Here is a 22,716-nt window from a genome sequence, read left to right as displayed (position 1 = left end):
TGAAGTGGTGCCCCAGTGTCCAAGAATTTAAAAAAAAAAAATTTGTTATTTTTTCTTATGAAATGGTAGAGAATCTTTTTGTGAAGGTAATAAAACAAAAAGTACGAAATTTGATGAAAAATTGACGAAATTATGCTCTCGCGAATTTTGATGTGTCAGCGATATTTACGAATCGGCGATTTTGCCGACTTTGACTCCCATTTTAGGCCAATTACATTATTTCAGTCAACCAAATTCCTAGCTATTTCACTAGTATTACTTCTATTCTATCGATTGAGCACAAGAAATCGCCAAGTCAACTGTTTCAACTATAAATTAAGGTGATCGGAAATTGTTAATTTGGTCAATTTAACACAAAGTTCAAAATATTCCAATTTCAAAATAGGGTCCAGAATAAACAATGTAGGTATTCCTGGAACTAAACTAACATTTCCTCTGTTCATTAGTTACGTTTTGAGGCTTTACAAATAAATTCCATTTTGATTTTTTATTCACATAATGAATTTTTATTCACACCAAAAAATAGAAGATTTACTGTTATGCAATACTGTAATAATTGTATAAATATCATCACCATATTTGTGAATGCATATTAGACCCACCAGCTGGCGTGTATTAGACGTGTGAGGTCGTTTGTTTACTCTTGAATATCGGCAAAAATTTAACATTTCTGCTACTTTGAGCTCAGTTTCAAGCCATTTCCAGTGCTAACACCAATCAAAATCATCCTATTTCTGTAATGTGTCTTCCATTCTATCAAATGAGACCAAGAAATCGCAAATACAACTATAAAAAACATACGAAAAAACACTGCAAAAGTTGCTGTTTTAATCGAAAAATCATGATTTCAGTTTTTTTTCTCTCATTATACACAGTGTGCTGCAGGATCTGTTTTATGTGGTGCACACATACCACATAGATGTATTCTCTCATATCTAGGCCCAAATGTACCACTCACAGTTTATCAGAGTGAGCTGAGCTCATGACGTAGATCTACGGTTTGGACCCTGAACGTAAAGCCGTAGATCTATGGGACGGACCCTGAAAGGGTTAATGAAAATGTCTATAATAATGTAATATACAGTGAACCCCTGCTGCTCAGCGGCCGCGACTTTTGTGAAATCCGACTTTCAGCAACTTTTTTTGCCAAAATATAGCCTTGCGGTTTGTGATTGGCCTCGTGATTCGGTGACCATCTGGTACACATCCGCCATCAGCGTGCTTACAAAGCCAGTCTCCTGAACCATTCACACTCAGTGTGGCATTGTTTACCAGCGAGTGATCATCACCCCACGGGTTCATATGATACATTTCATATTAATCCATTGTTTTTTGTGCTTGCAACTGCTTAATAAGTCACCATGGGCCCGAGGAAAGCTAGTGCCAGCCCTTTGGTAAAGAAAGTGAGGTACACGATCGAATTCAAGAAAGAAATCATTGAAAAATATGAGAGTGGAATGTGTGTTAAAGAGCATGCCAGGATGTATGGCAAACCCCATCCAACCATCACTTCAATCGTGGCAAAGGGAAAGGAAATTAAGTGTACTGTTCTTGCAAAAGGGGTAGATATGCTGACAAAAAAGAGATTGCAAACCCTTGAAGAAGTGGAGAGGTTGTTGTTGTGGATTACCCAAAAACAGGAGATAGTATTATGCAGTTGATAATATGTGAAACGGCAAGGTAGTTGCGTGACGACCTCGTCAAGAAAATGCCTGCAATGAGTGGTGATGTTTGTGATTTTAAGGCCAGCAAAGGCTGGTTTGAGCGATTTAAGAAGCGTAGTGGCATACACAGTGTGGTAAGGCATGGTGAGGCTGCCAGTTCAGGCTAAAAGGTGGCTGAGAAGTTTGTGCAGGAGTTTAAGGGGTACATAGACACTGAAAAATTCAAACATCAGCAAGTGTTCATTTGTGACGAAACAGGCCAGTTTTGGAAGAAAATGCCGAAGAGGGCCTACATCATTCAGGAGGAAAAGGCACTCCCAGGACACAAGCCTATGAAAGACAGGCTAACTCTCATGTTTTGTAGTAATGCTAGTGGGGATTGTAAAGTGAAGCCTTTACTGGTCTATCATTCTGAAAATTCCAGAGTGTTCAAGATAAACAGTGTCACCAAGAGTTAATTGTGTGTGATGTGGAAGGCTAACAGTAAGGCATGGGTCACAAGGGAAATTTTCCTTGATTGGTTTAATGAAGTGTTTGGCCCCACTGTGAAGAAATACCTCCTGGAAAACAAATTGGAACTCAAGTGCCTCCTGTTAATGGACAATGCTCCTGCTCATCCTCCAGACTTGGAAGAGCAAATGGTGGAGGAGTTTCATTTTATCACAGTGAAGTTTTTGCCTCCTAATACAACTCCTCTCCTCTAGCCCATGGACCAGGAGATAAGCAGAAATAAGCAAGAACAAGAACTAGTAACAAAATAGAAGAAAATCCAGAAGGGTATGTATATATATGCTTGGACATGCATGTGTAGTGTGACCTAAGTATAAGTAGAAGTAACAAGACATACTCGAAATGTTACATATTTACACACCGGCCGTATGCCACCGAGGTGGGGTGGCCCAAAAGGAGAAACGAAGGTTTCTCCTTTTACATTTAGTAATATATACAGGAGAAGGGGTTACTAGCCCCTTGATCCCGGCATTTTAGTCGCCTCTTACAACACGCATGGCTTATGGAGGAAGAATTCTGTTCCACTTCCCCATGGAGATAAGAGGAAATAACGAGAACAAAAACTGGAAAGAAAATAGCAGAAAACCCAGAGGGGTGTGTATATATATGCTTGTACACGTATGTGTAGTGTGACCTAAGTGTAAGTAGAGGTAGCAAGACGTACCTGTAATCTTGCATATTTATGAGACAGAAAAAAAGACACCAGCAATCCTATCATCATGTAAAACAATTACAGGCTTTCGTTTCACACTCACTTGGCAGGACGATAGTACCTCCCTGGGCAGTTGCTGTCTACCAACCTACTACCTAGGATAAGTATAATTATGAGAGTACAGCCTCTCCTCACTTAACGACAGAGTTCTGTTCCTAAGACCACGTCATTAGACGAATTCATCGCTAAGTGAGGAGCATACTGTAATGGTAGTGGGTTTGTGTCAGCCATCTTTGATATTGTTTCAATGTCACCTTTGCACCATTTATAAAGTTTCTGGTATATTTTTAAATGTTTATATAGTAGTGTACTGTATATTGAAATAAACAGAATAGAGGAAATCAACTCTAATATACATTATTTAGGTATAAATACTGGTCAGAGAGCCAGTTGTAAGTCCGAGGCATCGGTAAGTGAGTACGTTGCTAAGTAAGGAGAAGTTGTATGTATAAAATACGCAGTAACTTGGAAACACTTAAAATTTTGGAAAGTTTCCATACATAATCAAGAGATGTGGAACTTACGGAGGATATAAAGTGTGGCACATGGATACTGTAATAGCAAATCCGGGAGCCGTATAAATGAATTTTTCGTTATTTGAAATGTCCGTATTGGCGAATCTCTGTAAGGTGAAGCGCCATAAAACAGAGCCCTCTTGTAGCCTGATTACAGTCCAGGAGGTGGTAAGAGCAGTGCGTACACTCTGGAAGGGTGCAAAATAATCATATTTTAAAGATATATATCGGCTGTGGAGTCGGCCCCCTCAGGGAAGGTTCCTTGATGTTGGCAAGGGGCTCTTGATTTATGGAATTGGATCTGTGCTCCAGTTCCCCGAATTAAGCCTGAATGCCTTTCACATCCCCCCCCAAGGCGTTGTATAATCCTACGGGTTTAGCGCTTCCCCCTTGATTATAATAATAATAATAATGTGGAGTCAGCATGTCAAACCTTCAACTCTGACTCCTTTATTTATGACAACTCCGGCTGCTTTAATTAAATTTTACCCACTTCAACTACAGTAACCTGAGAATTGCTTCTGACTCCAACTCTGACTCCACAGCCCTAGTTAATACCACATCTCTTTTCAGGAGATTAAATGCAGTCTTGAAATTCAACTCTACTGCTTCATTGTCCTCAGGCAGGTTGCTGTCAACAGGGCTGTGGAGTTGGCATATAAAACCTTCGACTCCGACTCCTTTATTTATGGCACCTCTGATTCCTTTAACCCTTTGAGGGTCGACAGGCCCTCTCCGAGACTTGTTCTCAGGGTCGGCCAAATTTAAAAAAAAAAAAAAAAAAAATTTCTTTTGAAAAGATAGAGAATTGTTTCCCGATCATAATGCCACCAAAAGTATGAAATTTGATGGAAAACTTATGGAATTATGCTCTCGCAAAGTTAGCGGTCTCGGCGATGTTTACGCTTCGGCGATTTTGCCCACTTTGAGCCCTATTTTTTCCAAATCCATTGTACTAGTCAACAAAAAACATGAATATTTCTCTAGAACTTCATTTTTTCTATCGAATGAGTGCAACAAACCACCCATTTACCAATTTCAGCTATCCAGTACAGTGGTCAGAATTTAGCAATTTTGTCAACTTCACACAAATTTCAAAAGATGCCAATTTCCGAATAGGGTCCAGAATAAACAAGAAAGACATTCCTGGCACTAAAATGACATTTCCTCTGTTCATTAGTCACGTCCCAAGGCCCCTTTTACATTCTTTAGCTTTCCACTTTGAATTTTTATTCTCGCAAAAAATAGAAGATTTACTGTTATGCAGACTACTGCATTAGTGTAAAAATGGTATAAATAATATTGGTGCACTTGCAAAAGAATATTAGACTCACCAGTTGACGTGTATTGGACGCTTGGCATGATTTGTTTACTTTTGAACTTTGGTAAAAAGCGAACATTTCTGCTATTTTGAGCTCAATTTCAAGGTACTTTTCATTGTAAAACCAGTCAAAATCATCTCAATTTCTGTAATATATCTACCATTCTATAAAATGAGACCAAGAAAACTAGAATACAACAATAAATACCATACGAAAATACAGTGCAAAGTCGGTGTTTTATTCCCAAAAAATGGTCAAAGTTTTTTTTTTCTCATTATGCACTGTGTGCTGCAGGACTTTTTTTGTACTGTGCACACTGACCACATAGACCCATTCTTTCATATGTAGGCCTACCAGCTTTCTCCCACTAGATTTGAGGGCGCTAGAATTTAGGCGTACTAGTACGTCAAAAACCCTGGGTCGTAAGCCGTACTAGTATGGCCGAAACCCTCAAAGGGTTAATTACATTTTACTGTCTCCAACTCCGACTCCAGTAACCCAAGAATTGCTTCTGACTCTGTCTCCATGACTGTGACTCTACAGCCCTGATATGTATTTCATTCTTAAATGAAAATTGATTGTTGTACAGTATTGGTTACTAAGGTAATTGATTACTAGGTAAAGTTAAAATAAATTTTAAATTTTAGGTATTTTTATTTAATGCCGGGAGCAGAGGGCTAGTAATCCCTTCTCCTGTATAAATTACTAAATTTAAGAAGAAAAACATTTGTTTTGGTATTTGTTTTTGTTTCTAGGTCACCCTCCCTTGGTGGGATATGGCCAATTCATGGAATACAAAACAAAACAAAACAAAAAAAAAAGATTCAACTGACTTTCATAGTAAATAGGAATATTTCACTGGCAGATGGGACAGTGTGTGTGGCACAGATTAAAGGACAGTGGATGAGATGTCAAGTACTGAATACAGTGGATAATGTGTCACTAGTTGTGCTGCTGGATGTAGGAGGAACAACTTCCGTCCTGACATCATCACTCAGACAAGTCCGCTATGACTACATGACTCTTCCCTTCCAGGCAACTCAGTGTTTCCTACATGGAATTGAACCAGTAATAGGTTTGTACAACGTTTTAAAATTTTTGGCAATTCCTGGATAGGCCTCTTCTCAAATGAGAGAAGAATTTTCATAAGATTTAAGACTGTTGATATTATAGTGAAACCTCAATTTAATGATTTAATGGGGGATGAGAGGGTGAAGGGGGTATCCACTTAATTAAAAGTTCATTGCTCAAAAGTGCCCTGTGCAGTAGACTTGGTCCACTGCATTGATGATGCTAACAGATACCATTTGCTCATGGACAAATTCCTCATGAATCAGGCTTAGTTTGTTGCATCAAAAATGCTATTGGACGTGCTTAGAATAAATCTGACTTGTGATATTTCATGAGTCAAAGCAATCTTCTGAGAAACCAACCTTTATTACACTAAGATTTTATCTAACATCAGTTTAAACTCATGAATCCACCACAAAAAGTAAGAAAAATTATTGTACTCTGTAGCACTGTACCTTTAACTCATTTATTTTAAGGAAATTTATTGGGCTGTACTGTATTACAATTTATTCTTAGTGTGTCCAATAGCAGTTTTGATGCAACAGACTAAGTCTGATTCATGAGGAATTTGTGTGAGCAGATGGTGTCTGCTGGCATCACCAGTGCAGTGGACCTAGCATAATTATTGTTCCAGGTTGTTTGAAGTTTTTATTTTAGATGTATATTTTTTTCAATTATCATTACAGATGATTTCCATATAATGAATTTGCATTGTTGTATCTTGCATATAAACATTATAGGTATACAGTGTTAACAGATTTTGATGGTTACTCAAAGATAACTCATAAAATGAGCTGTGGACTTTTCTGAATTGTGTTAATTAACCCTTTCAGGGTCGAGAGGCCCTCTCCTAAACTTGTTCTCAGGGTCGAAAATTTTTCGGAAAAAAAAAAATTATTTTTTCTTACGAAGAGATAGAGAATCTTTTCCCGATCACAATGACACCAAAAGTATGAAATTTGATGGAAAACTTACAGAATTATGCTCTCGTGAATTTAGCAGTCTCGATGATGTTTACACATTGGCGATTTTGCCGATTTTGAGCCCTATTTTCAGCCAATTCCAGTGTACTAGTCGACAAAAATCGTAACTATTTCGTTAGAACTCTATTATTTCTATCAAATGAGTACAAGAAACCACCCATTTACTGATTTTAACTATCCAATAAAGTGGTCAGAAATTAGCAATTTTGCCAATTTCACACAAATTTCAAAAGATGCCAATTTCCAAATAGGGTCCAGAATAAACAAGACTGACATTCCTGGCACTAAAATAACATTTCCTCTGTTCATTAGTCACGTCCCCAGGCCCCTCTTACATTTCTTTTGCTTTCCACTTTGAATTTTTATTCTCACAAAAAAATAAGATTTACAGTTATGCAAACTACTGCATTAGTGTAGAAATGGTATAAATAATATCAGTTCACTTGTGAAAGAATATTAGACTTACCAGTTGATGTGTATTGGACGCGTGGCACGATTTGTTTACTTTTGAACCTTGGCAAAAATTGAACATTTCTGCTACTTTGAGCTCAATTTCAAGGTACTTTTCATTGTGAAACCAATCAAAATCATCTCAATTTCTGTAATATGTCTTCCATTCTATAAAATGAGACCAAGAAAACTAGAATACAACAATAAATACTATACGAAAATACAGTGCAAAGTCGCTGTTTTAAAGCAAAAACACCGTCAAAGTTTTTTTTCTCATTACACACTGTGTGCTGCAGGATTTTTTTTATACTGTGCACACTAACCACATAGACCCATTCTTTGATATGTAGGCCTACCATCTTTCTCTGGTTAGATTTGAAGGCACTAGAATTTAGGCGTACTAGTACGTCAATAACCCTGGTGTGTAAGCCGTACTAGTACGTCCGAAACCCTGAAAGAGTTAATAGCATTTTGTGAAATATATATTTTGATCATGCCTGCAGTATGAGTAAGTTAATGGCTTCAGGTTCGCATTTGGATGCAGCATTGATGGAGGTAACTAAATGAACACTTTTTGTGCAAAAATTTTTATAAATTATGAGAACATTGATATATTTTGTGAACTGATGCTGCCAGTACCACCTCCCTCACAGCCTCTATTACCAGCGAGCTAATATTTTGGTTTATCCTCTTCCTGAACTTCACTTTTTTTTTTTTTCAACAAACGACCATATTGCACTGAGGCAGGGTGACCTAAAAAGAAAAACAAAAGTTTCTCTCTTTAAATTTAGTAAAGTATACAGCAGAAGGGGTTACTAGCTCCTTGCTCCCAGTATTTTAGTCACCTCGTACGACATGCATGGCTTACAGAGGAAGAATTCTATTCCACTTCCCCAGTATAGGTATACAGTGGTACCTCAAATTTCGAACAGCTCCCAACTCAAATAATTATGTAAGTGTGTTTTTGTAAGTGTGTTATTGGGGGTCTGAAACTGACTAATCTAATTTACATTATTCCTTATGGGAACAAATTTGTTTGGTAACAGCACTCAAACAGCCTTCTGGGACAAATTAAGGCCGAAATTCGAGGTGCCACTGTATTTATATATCTATATTGAATTTATTTTTCTGGGCATATTTCTTCTAGTACATCCTAATACTAAAAACTATTTGCCAGCTGCCAGTTTTCTTTTAGGCAACAGAAGGTAATTGTCATAATGAATTTATAGATGTTCAGCATTACAAGAAATGGCATTTTTCAGTGCACTGCATGGTATCATATTTATAGTATGATGTATGACATGAAGACATACCAAAAATTTTATGTTTCTTATTCATGGAGTATATAAACTACAAGATTGTCTTGGAGTTATCAGTAATCATTTTCTGTGTTTGTCCTATAGATGATACCTCTGTAGCAGTAATGGAGGAGCTTGTGAGTGACACTATTCTCTTCGCTAATGTGGTTTCATATACTGAAGATGGCGTTCCTCTAGTCAATCTTTATCGGCGAGACAGTGATCAGGTTTGTTCATTTGTGTTGATTTGGTTAAATGAATACATCTTCGTAATTTTTTTTTATTTTTTTGCTGGTTAATATTAATGTAGTTAAGTGAACGTAGATAAAAGTAAGGCGATGAGGGTATCAAATGATTTAGGTAAAGAAAAATTGGATATTACATTGGAGGGAGGGAGTTTGGAAGAAATGAATGTTTTTAGATATTTGGGGGTTGACTTGTCAGCAGATGGATTTATGAAGAAGGAGGTTATCTATAGAATTGATGAAGGAAAAAAGGTGAGTGGTGCTTTGAGGTATCTGTGGAGACAAAAAACGTTATCCATGGAGGCAAGAAAAGGAATGTATGAGAGTACAGTGGTACCAACACTCTTATGTGGGTGTGAAGCATGGGTTGTAAATGCTGCTGCAAGGAGGAGGCTGGAGGCAGTTGTGATGTCATGTCTAAGGACAGTGCATGGTGTAAATATTATGCAGATAGTTCATAGTATGGAAATTAGGAGGAGGTGTGGAGTCATTAAATATTAGTCAGAGGGCTGAAGAGGGGTTTGTTGAGGTGGTTTGGTCATTTAGATAGGTGGAACAAAGTAGAATGACATGGAGAGCTTATATATCTGTAGTGGAAGGAAGGCGGTTTAGGAGTCGTCGTAGGAAAGGTTGGTGGGAGGGGGGGTAAAGGATGCTTTGTATTCAAGAAGCTTTGGGTTTTCAGCAAGCGTGCATGAGCGTGTTAGATATTAAATAAAAAAAAATTGGATTTTGAGACCTGATGAGCTGTTGGAGTGTGAGCAGGGTGATATTTTGTAAAGGGATTCAGGGAAACCGGTTAGTCAGACTTGAGTCCTTGAGATGGGAAGTATAATGCCTGCACTTTGAAGGAGGGGTTTGGGATATTGGCTGTTTAGAGTGACATCTAAACTGTCATATCTTAGCACCTCTGCAAAGACAGTGATTATGTATGAATGATGAAAGTTTTTTCTTTCTTTTTTGGGTCACCCTGCCTCGGTGGGTCACCCTGCCTCGGTGGGAAACGACCGATGTGTTAAACAAAAATTCTTCAGAATTTGTATTTTTTCTTATAACATGCTGACTGTCTCTCACTGAGGCAGGATCATCTGAAAAGGAAACATTTTCATCATCTTTCACACTATCACTGTCTTGCCAGAGGCATGCAGATACAACAGTTTAGATGTCACTCTAAACAGCAGATGTCTCAATCCCCTCCTTTAGAATGCAAGCACTATACTTCCCACCTCCATGACTTGGTCTGGCTAACCGGTTTCCCTGAATCCCTTGACAAAATATTACCCTGCTCACATTCCAACAGCTTGTCAAGTCCTAAAACCATTCATCTCCCCTCCTGTCTAGCACACTCACACATGCCTGCTGTAGGTTCAAGCCCCTTGCACCCAAAACCTCCTCTACCCCCTCCCTCCATCCTATCCTAGGGTGACCCCTACCCTGCCTTCCCTCCACTACAGTTTTATACTCCCTCCAAGTCATCCTGTTTTGCTTCAGCCTCTAAATGGCCAAACCAAACCACCTCAATTCCTCCCCAGGCTTCTGAATAATATTTTTATAGCTCTACACCTAATTTCTACACTACAAAGTCTCTGTGTAATATTTACACCACATATGTATTGCCCTTAGACTTGACATCTCCCCTGCCTCCAGCCTCCTCCTTGCTGAAACATTCACAACCCATGCTTCCCACCCATATAGGAGTGTTGGTACCACTATACTCTCATACATTTTCTTCTTTTCCTCTATGGATAATGTTCTTTGTCTCCACAGATACCTAAATGCACCACCCACCTTTTTCCCTTCATCAGTTTTGTGGTTTACCTTGTCCTTTATATACCCATTTGCTGAAACATCCACTTCCAAATATTTGAACACATTCACTTCCTCCATATTTCCTCCCTCTGATATGATATCCAATTTTTCCTTGCCTAACTTATTTGATACCATCATCACCTTACTCTTATCTATATATACATTTAACTTCCTTTACACACTTTCCCACACTCATTCACTAACCTTTGCAACTTCTCAGAATTTCCCAAAAGCACAGTATAATTAGCTAAAAGTAACTGTATCTACTCCCATTTTGTATTAGATTCTGCATAATTTAATCCCACTCCTCTCCCCACAGCCTACCATATACTTCTTTTACAACCCCATCTATAAATATGTTAAACAATCATGACACATCATTGTCTAAGGCCTACTTTTACTGGAAAGTTATCTAAATCTCTTCTACACACCCTAACCTGAACCTCAATATTTTCATGGAAGCTCTACAGCTTTTAGTAACTTGTACCTATTCCATATACTTGCAACATCTGCCACATAGCTCTCCTATCCACTCTGTCATGTGCCTTTTCTAAACCCATAAAAGCACTGAAAACTTTCCTGTTTTTATCTTAATATTGTTCACTTATATGCTTCAAAGGAAACACTTGGTCTACACATCCCCTACCCATCCTTTTAGTAATAACCTTACCATACACTTTACCTGGTATACTCAATAGGCTTTTTTTTTTTTTTTCCTCAACAAACTTATCCCACTGAAGCAGGGTGACCTAAACAGAAAAATGAGAATTTTACTTTTTTAAGTTAGCAATTTCCACTTAGTAATTTTCCACTTCCCCATGGAGATTTTTTTTTTTTTTTTCAACAAGTCAGCCGTCTCCCACCAAGGCAGGGTGACCCAAAAAAGAAAGAAAATCCCCAAAAAGAGAATACTTTCATCATCATTCAACACTTTCACCACACTCGCACATTATCACTGTTTTTGCAGAGGTGCTCAGAATACAACAGTTTAGAAACATACACATATAAAGATACACAACATATCCCTCCAAACTGCCAATATCCCAAACCCCTCCTTTAAAGTGCAGGCATTGTACTTCCCATTTCCAGGACTCAAGTCCGACTATATGAAAATAACCGGTTTCCCTGAATCCCTTCACTAAATATTACCCTGCTCACACTCCAACAGATCGTCAGGTCCCAAGTACCATTCGTCTCCATTCACTCCTATCTAACACGCTCACGCATGCTTGCTGGAAGTCCAAGCCCCTCGCCCACAAAACCTCCTTTACCCCCTCTCTTCAACCCTTTCGAGGACGACCCCTACCCCGCCTTCCTTCCCCTATAGATTTATATGCTTTCCATGTCATTCTACTTTGATCCATTCTCTCTAAATGACCAAACCACCTCAACAAACCCCTCTTCTGCCCTCTGACTAATACTTTTATTAACTCCACACCTTTTCCTAATTTCCACACTCCGTATTTTCTGCATAATATTTACACCACACATTGCCCTTAAACAGGACATCTCCACTGCCTCCAACCGTCTCCTCGCTGCTGCATTTACCACCCAAGCTTCACACCCATATAAGAGTGTTGGTACTACTATACTTTCATACATTCCCTTCTTTGCCTCCATAGATAACGTTTTTTGACTCCACATGTACCTCAACGCACCACTCACCTTTTTTCCCTCATCAATTCTACGATTAACCTCATCCTTCATAAATCCATCCGCCAACACGTCAACTCCCAAGTATCTGAAAACATTCACTTCTTCCATACTCCTCCTCCCCAATTTGATATCCAATTTTTCTTTATCTAAATCATTTGACACCCTCATCACCTTACTCTTTTCTATGTTCACTTTCAACTTTCTACCTTTACACACATTCCCAAACTCATCCACTAACCTTTGCAATTTTTCTTTAGAATCTCCCATAAGCACAGTATCATCAGCAAAAAGTAACTGTGTCAATTCCCATTTTGAATTTGATTCCCCAAAATTTAATCCCACCCCTCTCCCGAACACCCTAGCATTTACTTCCTTTACAACCCCATCTATAAATATATTAAACAACCATGGTGACATTACACATCCCTGTCTAAGACCTACTTTTACCGGGAAGTAGTCTCCCTCTCTTCTACACACCCTAACCTGAGCCTCGCTATCCTCATAAAAACTCTTTACAGCATTTAATAACTTACCACCTATTCCATATACTTGCAACATCTGCCACATTGCTCCTCTATCCACTCTATCATATGCCTTTTCTAAATCCATAAATGCAATAAAAACTTCCCTACCTTTATCTAAATACTGTTCACATACATGCTTTAATGTAAACACTTGATCTACACATCCCCTACCCACTCTGAAACCTCCCTGCTCATCCGCAATCCTACATTCTGTCTTACCTCTAATTCTTTCAGTTATAACCCTACCGTACACTTTTCCTGGTATACTCAGTAAACTTATTCCTCTATAATTTTTACAGTCTCTTTTGTCCCCTTTCCCTTTATATAAAGGGACTATACATGCTCTCCGCCAATCCCTAGGTACCTTCCCCTCTTTCATACATTTATTAAACAAAAGTACCAACCACTCCAACACTATATCCCCCCCTGCTTTTAACATTTCTGTCATGATCCCATCAGTTCCAGCTGCTTTACCCCCTTTCATTTTACGTAATGCCTCACGTACCTCCCCCACACTTACATTCTACTCTTCTTCACTCCTAAAAGATGGTATACCTCCCTGACCAGTGCATGAAATTACTGCCTCTGTTTCTTCCTTAACATTTAAAAGTTCCTCAAAATATTCTCGCCATCTACCTAATACCTCCCTCTCCCCATCTACTACTACCCTACTCTGTTTTTAACTGACAAATCCATACTTTCCCTAGGCTTTCTTAACTTGTTTAACTCACTCCAAAATTTTTTCTTATTTTCATTAAAATTTCTTGACAGTGCCTCTCCCACTCTATTATCTGCTCTCCTTTTGCACTCTCTCACCACTCTCTTTACCTTTCTTTTACTCTCCATATACTCTGCTCTTCTTATAACACTTCTGCTTTGTAAAAACCTCTCATAAGCTACCTTTTTCTCTTTTATCACACCCTTTACTTCATCATTCCACTAATCACTCCTCTTTCCTCCTGCCCCCACCCTCCTATAACCACAAACTTCTGCCCCACATTCTAATACTGCATTTTTAAAACTATTCCAACCCTCTTCAACCCCCCCACTACTCATCTTTGCACTAGCCCACCTTTCTGCCAATAGTCGCTTATATCTCACCCGAACTTCCTCCTCCCTTAGTTTATACACTTTCACCTCCCTCTTACTTGTTGTTGCCACCTTCCTCTTTTCCCATCTACCTCTTACTCTAACTGTAGCTACAACTAAATAATGATCCGATATATCAGTTGCCCCTCTATAAACATGTACATCCTGGAGCCTACCCATCAACCTTTTATCCACCAATACATAATCTAATAAACTACTTTCATTACGTGCTACATCATACCTTGTATATTTATTTATCCTCTTTTTCATAAAATATGTATTACTTATTACCAAATCTCTTTCTACACATAGCTCAATTAAAGGCTCCCCATTTACATTTACCCCTGGCACCCCAAATTTACCTACTACTCCCTCTATAACATTTTTACCCACTTTAGCATTGAAATCCCCAACCACCATTACTCTCACACTTGATTCAAAACTCCCCATGCATTCACTCAACATTTCCCAATATCTCTCTCTCTCCTCTACACTTCTCTCTTCTCCAGGTGCATACACGCTTATTATAACCCACTTTTCACATCCAATCTTTATTTTACTCCACATAATCCTTGAATTAATACATTTATGGTCCCTCTTTTCCTGCCATAGCTTATCCTTCAACATTATTGCTACTCCTTCTTTAGCTCTAACTCTATTTGAAACCCCTGACCTAATCCCATTTATTCCTCTCCACTGAAACTCTCCCACCCCTTCATTAAACAAATTAAACAAAAATACCAACCACTCCAACACTTTTAACATTTCTATCATGATTCCATCAGTTCCTGCTGCTTTACCCCGTTTCATTCTGTGTAATGCCTCATGCACCTCCCTCACACTCACATCCTGCTCTTCTTCACTCCTAAAAGATGTTATACCTCCCTGGCCAGTGCATAAAATTACTGCCCCCCTTCTTCATCGACATTTAAAAGTTCCTCAGAGTATTCCCGCCATCTGCCCAATACCTCCAACTCCCCATCTACTAACTCTCTTACTCTATTTTTAACTGACAAATCCATTTGTTCTCTAGGCTTGTTTATCTCACTTCAAAATTTTTTCTTATTCTCAGCAAAATTTATTGACAAAGCCTTTCCCTCTCTATCATTTATTCTCCTTTTGCACTCTCTTACCACTCTCTTCACCTTTCTTTTACTCTTCATATTCTCTGCCCTTCTTATATTACTTCTACTTTGTAAAAACCTCTCATAAGCTACCTTTTTCTCTTATCATGCCCTTTACTTCATCATTACACCAATCACTAATCTTTCCTCCTACACCCACCCTCTTATAGGCACAAACTTCTGGCCCACATTCTAATACTGCATTTTTAAAACTATCCCATCCCTCTTCAGCCCCTCGCTACCCATATGAGTATGTAATACTTATGACTTTTAGTTATGTGGATATTTAATGTCCATTTTTTGTATTGATCTCTCTAATTCCTGTTAAGCCCTAAACCAGTGTGGTTCATCAGACGTCCTGGATGCTTGATCCACTGTCTGCTGAGTGCATTGATATGCTAGGATAATTTTTTTAGACTAGACTATTAGATCAGTTTGTATTTATGGGGCAGGAATATTTTTCAGTAGTACATTCTTTGGTAGCTCAGGGTGGGAAAATTCAACATTAACATGGATGAATGGTGTCCAGATATATAAATCACCATTTTTTCCATTGTGTCATTGGAAAAAAATTATGGTGTTACCTGCAGTTACAGAATGTGAAACTTGGTTGTTATTTAATCCTTAAACTGTCCAAAAGTAGATGTGCGTTCGCTTGTGTAGCCCTCCAAACATAGATCTACATTTTTTTTACATGCTTTCAAATGGAGAAAATCAAGGTCGGAGCACTACGCACATAAATGTAGATCTATGTTTGGACAGTTTAAGGGTTAATGTTAAAGAAATAATGTAAATGTTATTTACTGTATTTGCTGAACTAGCCATTGTTGAATGTACCTCTTATGTCTGAGAAGTGTTGCTGTAAGAAAATAAATTTTTTAAGATTGTGTGTTGATTTTTTCAGATAAATGGTTTATTAATACAATGTTGTACCTTTCAGTATGTGCACCTGAATGAAAAATTGGTTCTTCTTGGGCATGCACAGTGGATGTCTCAAGAGCCATCAGGTTGAACCACCATCAAAGTACAGTATTTACTTCATTGGCTTTAACACCTATTAGCTCAGTGAAACACTTGATAAAAGTTTGCCTGTGGTCTAGTACCATTAAGTTTTCTTTCAAATAATATACTGTTTGTATGTATGCATATATATATATATATATATATATATATATATATATATATATATATATATATATATATATATATATATAAATTATAGAGTACAGTATATCCTCTTGTAAGTTGTGTGTGTAATAGGGGACTAAAATGCCAGGCAATGCGCTGGTAACCCCTTACCTGTACTTAATCAAATGATAGAAAATCTTAAGAATCCACAAATAATTCACTGGGACAAAGTTTGGAAAATATTTACCGATTTCTTGATTTTTCTTTTAATGACTGTAAGGACAGTGGGCTAAGTTTGTTAGGTGTCAGATCCAAAGTGGCTGCTTTAAGTAATTAAACTACATCTTGGCTCTTGCTTTTCATATAGTGGATCAACAAGTCACCCGTGCTTGAGTTGAGAGGGCGGGCTGTCAGGCCTGAAATGACTGAGAAGGTACACTTAACTATTTGCTCTTTCAGTTTGAGGCTGTGGGAGTCATCTTATGGGATTCTAAATTGTTCACTTCCTCTCTATTTTCTCTTCAAAGCTCTTTCTTTGTCTAAAGGATTTGTGACCTTATCTAGACACATTTATAGTGTATTTTATCCTATTTTCAAGGTATTTAGGAAACAGGAAGTGTGGTAACAAGTGATTCCATTAGCTTATGGTCCTCTTTTGACTACTATGTTTTATCATAGACTATCTCTCTTTCATTTAGTTAAAGAAGCTGAATCGGATCCAGCAAATAAATGTGGATTTGTAATTATGAAAATCAGAAAAAGTATGTTTAATTGTACAGAACTATGTACAATTAAACATACTTTTTCTTTTAATTCCTAAAATGTTACCTGTCTTGTGTGTGACACACAGCAAGGACCAAAATTTCAGTGTCTTCTGCATTAGTGACTATCATTTATGCCACTAAGGTAAGTAGTGTCAAGGCAGTGTCTTCAAAAATTACTGGCCTTGCCTGTGTTTGTCTATTGCTTAACACCAGACTTATCATTGTTTCCAACTTTCTCATTGAGCAAACACTACATTGGTCTCATGGGAAGTATTAGCACTTGCAAAAGTATCATTGTGTAAAGTGGCAGTTCCTGGACAACCTAAAACAAATTCCTCTCGTCAGATTTAACTCATTTTTACATTCTTTGATCCATGGAATATACAGGTACAGTGGGAAAAAAAATTGGGTGGGGAATATTCCAGTAAATATTATAAAACTTTCTTTTCAACAAACCAGCCATATCGCACTGAAGCAGGGTGGTCCTAAAAGAAAAATGCAAGTTCCTCTTTTTTTACTTTAGTAATGTATACAGGAGAAGGGGTTACCAGCCCCTTGCTCTGGGCATGTTAGTTGCCTCTTACGACACGCATGGCTTACGGAGGAAGAATTCTTTTCCACTTCCCCATGGACATAAGAGGAAATAAACAAGAAGAAGCACTAGTAAAAAACTAGAAGAAAACCCAGAGAGGTGTTTGTGCATGTATGTATGTATATGTATGTGTGTATGTATGTATATATGTATATATATGTATGTATATGTATGTGTGTATGTACAGTGGACCCCCGCTTTACGATCAGCTCCCAATGCGACCAATTATGTAAGTGTATTTATGTAAGTGCATTTGTACGTGTATGTTTGGGGGTCTGAAATGGACTAATCTAATTCACAATATTCCTTATGGGAACAAATTCGTTCAGTAATGGCACCTGAACATACTTCTGGAATGAAATAATATCATAAGCAGGGGGTCCACTGTATGTGTATGTGTGTATGTAGATGTATGTGTGTATGAATATGTATGCTTTCTTTCAACACACCAGCCGTATCCCAACAAGGCGGGGTGGCTCAAAAGGAAAAACGAAAGTTTCTCCTTTTACATTTAGTAATATATACAGGAGAAGGGGTTACTAGCCCCTTGCTCCCGGCATTTTAGTCACCTCTTACGACACGCATGGCTTATAGAGGAAGAATTCTATTCCACTTCTCCATGGACATAAGAGGAAATAAACAAGAAGCACTAGTAAAAAACTAGAAGAAAACCCAGAGAGGTGTATGTGCATGTATGTATATGTGTGTGTGTATGTATGTATATATGTATGTATATATGTATGTATTCTAGGTAGTAGGTTGGTAGACAGCAACCACCCAGGGAGGTACTACCATTCTGCCAAGTGAGTGTAAAACGAAAGCCTGTAATTGTTTTACATGATGGTAGGATTGCTGGTGTCCTTTTTTTTGTCTCATAAACATGCAAGATTTCAGGTGCGTCTTCCTACTTCTACTTACACTTAGGTCACACTACACATACATGTACAAGTTTATATATACACACACCCCTCTGAGTTTTCTGCTATTTTCTTTCTAGTTCTGGTTCTTATTTATTTCCTCTTATCTCCATGGGGAAGTGGAACAGAATTCTTCCTCTGTAAGCCATGCGTGTTGTAAGAGGCAACTAAAATGCCGGGAGCAAGGGGCTAGTAACCCCTTCTCCTGTATAAATTACCAAATTTGAAAAGAGAATCTTCTGTTTTTCTTTTTGGGCCACCCTGCCTCGGTGGGATACTGCCGGTTTGTTGAAAGAAGAATATGTATATGTATGTGTGTATGTATATATATATGTATGTGTGTATGAATATGTATGTGTGTATGAATATGTATGTGTATGGGAGCAAGGGCCTAGTAACCCCTTCTCCTGTATAAATTACTAAATTTAAAAAGAAAAACTTTCGTTTTTCTTTTTGGGCCACCCTGCTTTGGTGGGATATGGCCAGTTTGTTGAAAGAAGAAAATGTATGTGTGTATGTACGTATATGTATATGTATGTGTGTATGTATATATATGTATGTGTGTATGTATAAGTATTTGTGTATGAATATGTATATGTGTATGTATATGTATGTGTATGTATGTATGTATGAATGCTTGTAAATGCAAGTGTAATGTGTCCTAAGTGTAAGTAGAAGTAACAAGTTGTACCTGAAATCTTGCATGTTTGAGACAAAAAAAAAAAAGACACCAGCAATCCTACCATCATGTAAAACAATTACGTACAGGTTTCCATTTCACACTCACTTGGCAGGACGGTAGTACCTCCCTGGGCAGTTGCTGTCTACCAACCTACTACCTACTATTTACTTAAATTGTTCCACTTGCGAACTGTCTTTCAGTTTGAACCATATATCATGAGGATACTCACCGCCTTCACTGCACTTGTCACACAATGCATAAGTATTTCCTTTGTTTTCATCCCTTAGTCTTTGGCTTAAACATTTTTCTTTCAACATTATCAAGCACTTGAAATAAAAAAAAAACTGCATTAAAATATAGGAAATTCTAGTAGGAGACATTTTTAGAGTATAATTGAATCTTGTAGCCTGATATTTTGATATAAAGTTGGATTACCTACTGTGGTCATCTTAGATTTTCCCACCCGATGGATTTCATCCACTATTTTGGAAGGGGTCATCCCAGCTTATTTTCCTTAGGAAGGAGTCAAGACATCAGTATAATCTTCAGCTTTTGTCTCAGCAAATTGGTCATGGGTTCTTGTATTTTTTTTTTTCAAACAAAACATAAGGAAGGAAATTGTTGAATTAAGGCTTTTCTTGTGTTTCCTTGCCTTAGTAGGAAATGGTCAATGAGTTTTGTGTGTGCATATGGCTGCATATTGTACATTGTTTTATTATCTTGTATATTGCATACACAAAATGCTTACAATTATTATGTGAATGTCATTTTTTTTTTTTTTGTGGGTTTAGCTTCCATAGAGTATGAGTGATACATTTACGGCAGATGTGACTCTTGTTGAATACCTTGCTTGCAATAGCTAAGTGAATCCACAGTATGTAAGCAGAAGTGTTTTGGTTCAACATATGATCTCATGAAGTAGGTTAACAAATGTTGACCATAAACATGTTCCAGTTGTTCACAATCACAAGGCAGCAACAGAGGTAAAGGCAACTCTGCCACAATGTAAGACTTGGAAAGAAGTCACTTTTTTTGTGTCATGGAAAAACTTGGCTGTGATGTTATGTTTGCCTGTGGGGTTTTGTAATTCCTGATTAAATACGTGTATATTTGTGGCTTGTCTGTAATTGAAGAACCTTGTTTGAGGAAATTTTATTAGGCTCATTTAAATCAATTGTCATGTCATATGTAAAATTATTTTTTTTTTTAATTCATATTTTCCTGACAGAAAAAAAGATTTTGATAATCCCATTGAAGGGTATCACAGTTAAAGGTTAATGCTCTGAAAGAGTAATGAACTTCAGTTGTTTATGATCTGTTTAATAGAGGTAGGGGGGTTCAGAATTATATTTGTGTTACTTGCTTTTGTTCATAGAGAAATATTTAAATCTATGATGAATACTTCATGGATATCAGGTTTTAGTTTTACTAATGTACATGTATATATATATATATATATATATATATATATATATATATATATATATATATATATATATATATATATATATATATATATATATAGATATAGACATATATATATATATATATATATATATATATATATATATATATATATTTTTTTTTTTTTTTTTTTTTTTTTTTTTTTTTTTTTTTTTTTTTTTTTTTTTTTTTTTCAACAAGTCGGTCGTCTCCCACCGAGGCAGGGCATATATATATATATATATATATATATATATATATATATATATATATATATATATATATATATATATATATATACATATATATACATATATATACATATATATACATATATATACATATATATATATATATATATATATATATACATATATACATATATAGATAGGAGTGAATGGAGACGAATGGTACTTGGGACCTGACGATCTGTTGGAGTGTGAGCAGGGTAATATTTAGTGAAGGGATTCAGGGAAACCGGTTATTTTCATATAGTCGGACTTGAGTCCTGGAAATGGGAAGTACAATGCCTGCACTTTAAAGGAGGGGTTTGGGATATTGGCAGTTTGGAGGGATATGTTGTGTATCTTTATACGTATATGCTTCTGAACTGTTGTATTCTGAGCACCTCTGCAAAAGCAGTGATAATGTGTGAGTGTGGTGAAAGTGTTGAATGATGATGAAAGTATTATCTTCTTGGGGATTTTCTTTCGTTTTTGGGTCACACTGCCTCGGTGGGAGACGGCCGACTTGTTGAAATAAATGAAAAAATACATATAAATATAAATACATATATATATACACATATATATATATATATATATATATATATATATATATATATATATATATATATATATATATATATATATATATATATATATATATATATATATATATATATATATATATATATATATATATATATATATATATATATATATATATATATATATATATATATATATATATATATAGAGAGAGAGAGAGATATATATATACTATATATATTTTTTTTTTTTTTTTTTCAACAAGTCGGTCGTCTCCCACCGAGGCAGGGTGACCCAAAAAAGAAAGAAAATCCCCAAAAAGAAAATACTTTCATCATCATTCAACACTTTCACCACACTCACACATTATCACTGCTTTTGCAGAGGTGCTCAGAATACAACAGCTTAGAAGCATATACGTATAAAGATACACAACATATCCCTCCAAACTGCCAATATATATATATATATATATATATATATATATATTTATTTATTTATGTATTTATATATTTACTTTTTGCCTTGATAACATTTTGAAGTTGTTGGGTATTTGTTGGTAGTGAATGATAATGTTTCGACAGCCTACTAAAGATTGGAAAGCCTTGTTTACCTTAGGACATGCAGAGCTTTTCATTATCTAAAGATTCTGGTCTATTAAGCCTTTTATTGCCAAGGAGACTTCTAATGTTCCCATTATAACTGGTATAAAATATTTTTAATACGAAATCTTTTTCTTTACTGGAAGTGTTGACGTCTGTTTCATATGCCTTTCCTAAGAAGAAAATATTCCCCTCCGTGTTCCACTTACCCAAAGAATTAGTTTTTTATTGTGGTGTGCTAGTTTTGCCTGGGTTACATGATGGCAGTTCTATGCCTTTTTCACATAGTACTAATTATGGTACACAATGTGAGTTTGCCATAATCTTGCTGTGAAAGGAAGCCTTGAGATTAATGATTGTTAATTCTCTTTACCCTCTTATTGATTTTTCTTGGTCAATACTGTTAAAGCAAAACTATTGCCTTTAGTGTTTTATAATACTAAGTCTAAAGGTTTCTGAATGTTTCAAATTTTACTAAAAAAATCGGCAGATGTATTTCATCTTGGTGATAAAAATGATTTGAATGGCTTATTGTATTTTTCAATCTTGATTAGAATATTTTATGTTGAAATATTGTCAGGTGTCCAATTTCTTTTAATGGCATGACTTAAAAAATTGTGTCATAGCCGATATAGAGAGCCATTCGAATGGGAGATGAATAATTTGCAAAACTGGTATGAAATATAGTCTTCTATTACAGTGCCTTTCTACCAAATGCCATTGCCAAAAAGTAAAATTAAATGTTTTAAAAACTTTGGTTTCCAGAACTAATAATTTTTAAACCACAGAATTTTTTATGAATAATAATAATAATAGTAGTTTTAAATCTTAATTGTTAATTTCTCC

The 22,716-nt window shown here is 36.5% G+C and overlaps 1 protein-coding gene across 7 annotated transcripts in view; it reads left to right on the top strand.

Annotated features, from left to right (window-relative positions):
* Positions 1–22,716, top strand: part of LOC128696751 (uncharacterized) — a 106,477-nt gene that overhangs the window by 63,873 nt on the left and 19,888 nt on the right. For 5 of the 7 annotated variants that reach the window (XM_070094586.1, XM_070094585.1, XM_070094583.1 and 2 more), the window contains 3 exons: positions 5,589–5,798; positions 8,631–8,752; positions 15,913–16,110. In XM_070094586.1, the coding sequence (XP_069950687.1) occupies positions 5,589–5,798; positions 8,631–8,752; positions 15,913–15,984 (404 nt within the window). In that variant the 3' untranslated portion in view covers positions 15,985–16,110. Of the gene's footprint in view, positions 1–5,588; positions 5,799–8,630; positions 8,753–15,912; positions 16,111–19,255; positions 20,171–22,716 lie in introns of those variants that run through there. The other 2 variants (XM_070094582.1, XM_070094581.1) reach the window with 2 other exon arrangements.

The sequence above is a fragment of the Cherax quadricarinatus genome, chromosome 46, assembly GCF_038502225.1.
Source record: "Cherax quadricarinatus isolate ZL_2023a chromosome 46, ASM3850222v1, whole genome shotgun sequence".
Classification (NCBI taxonomy): Eukaryota; Metazoa; Arthropoda; class Malacostraca; order Decapoda; family Parastacidae; genus Cherax; species Cherax quadricarinatus.
This window is presented reverse-complemented; position numbering and strand designations above follow the sequence as displayed.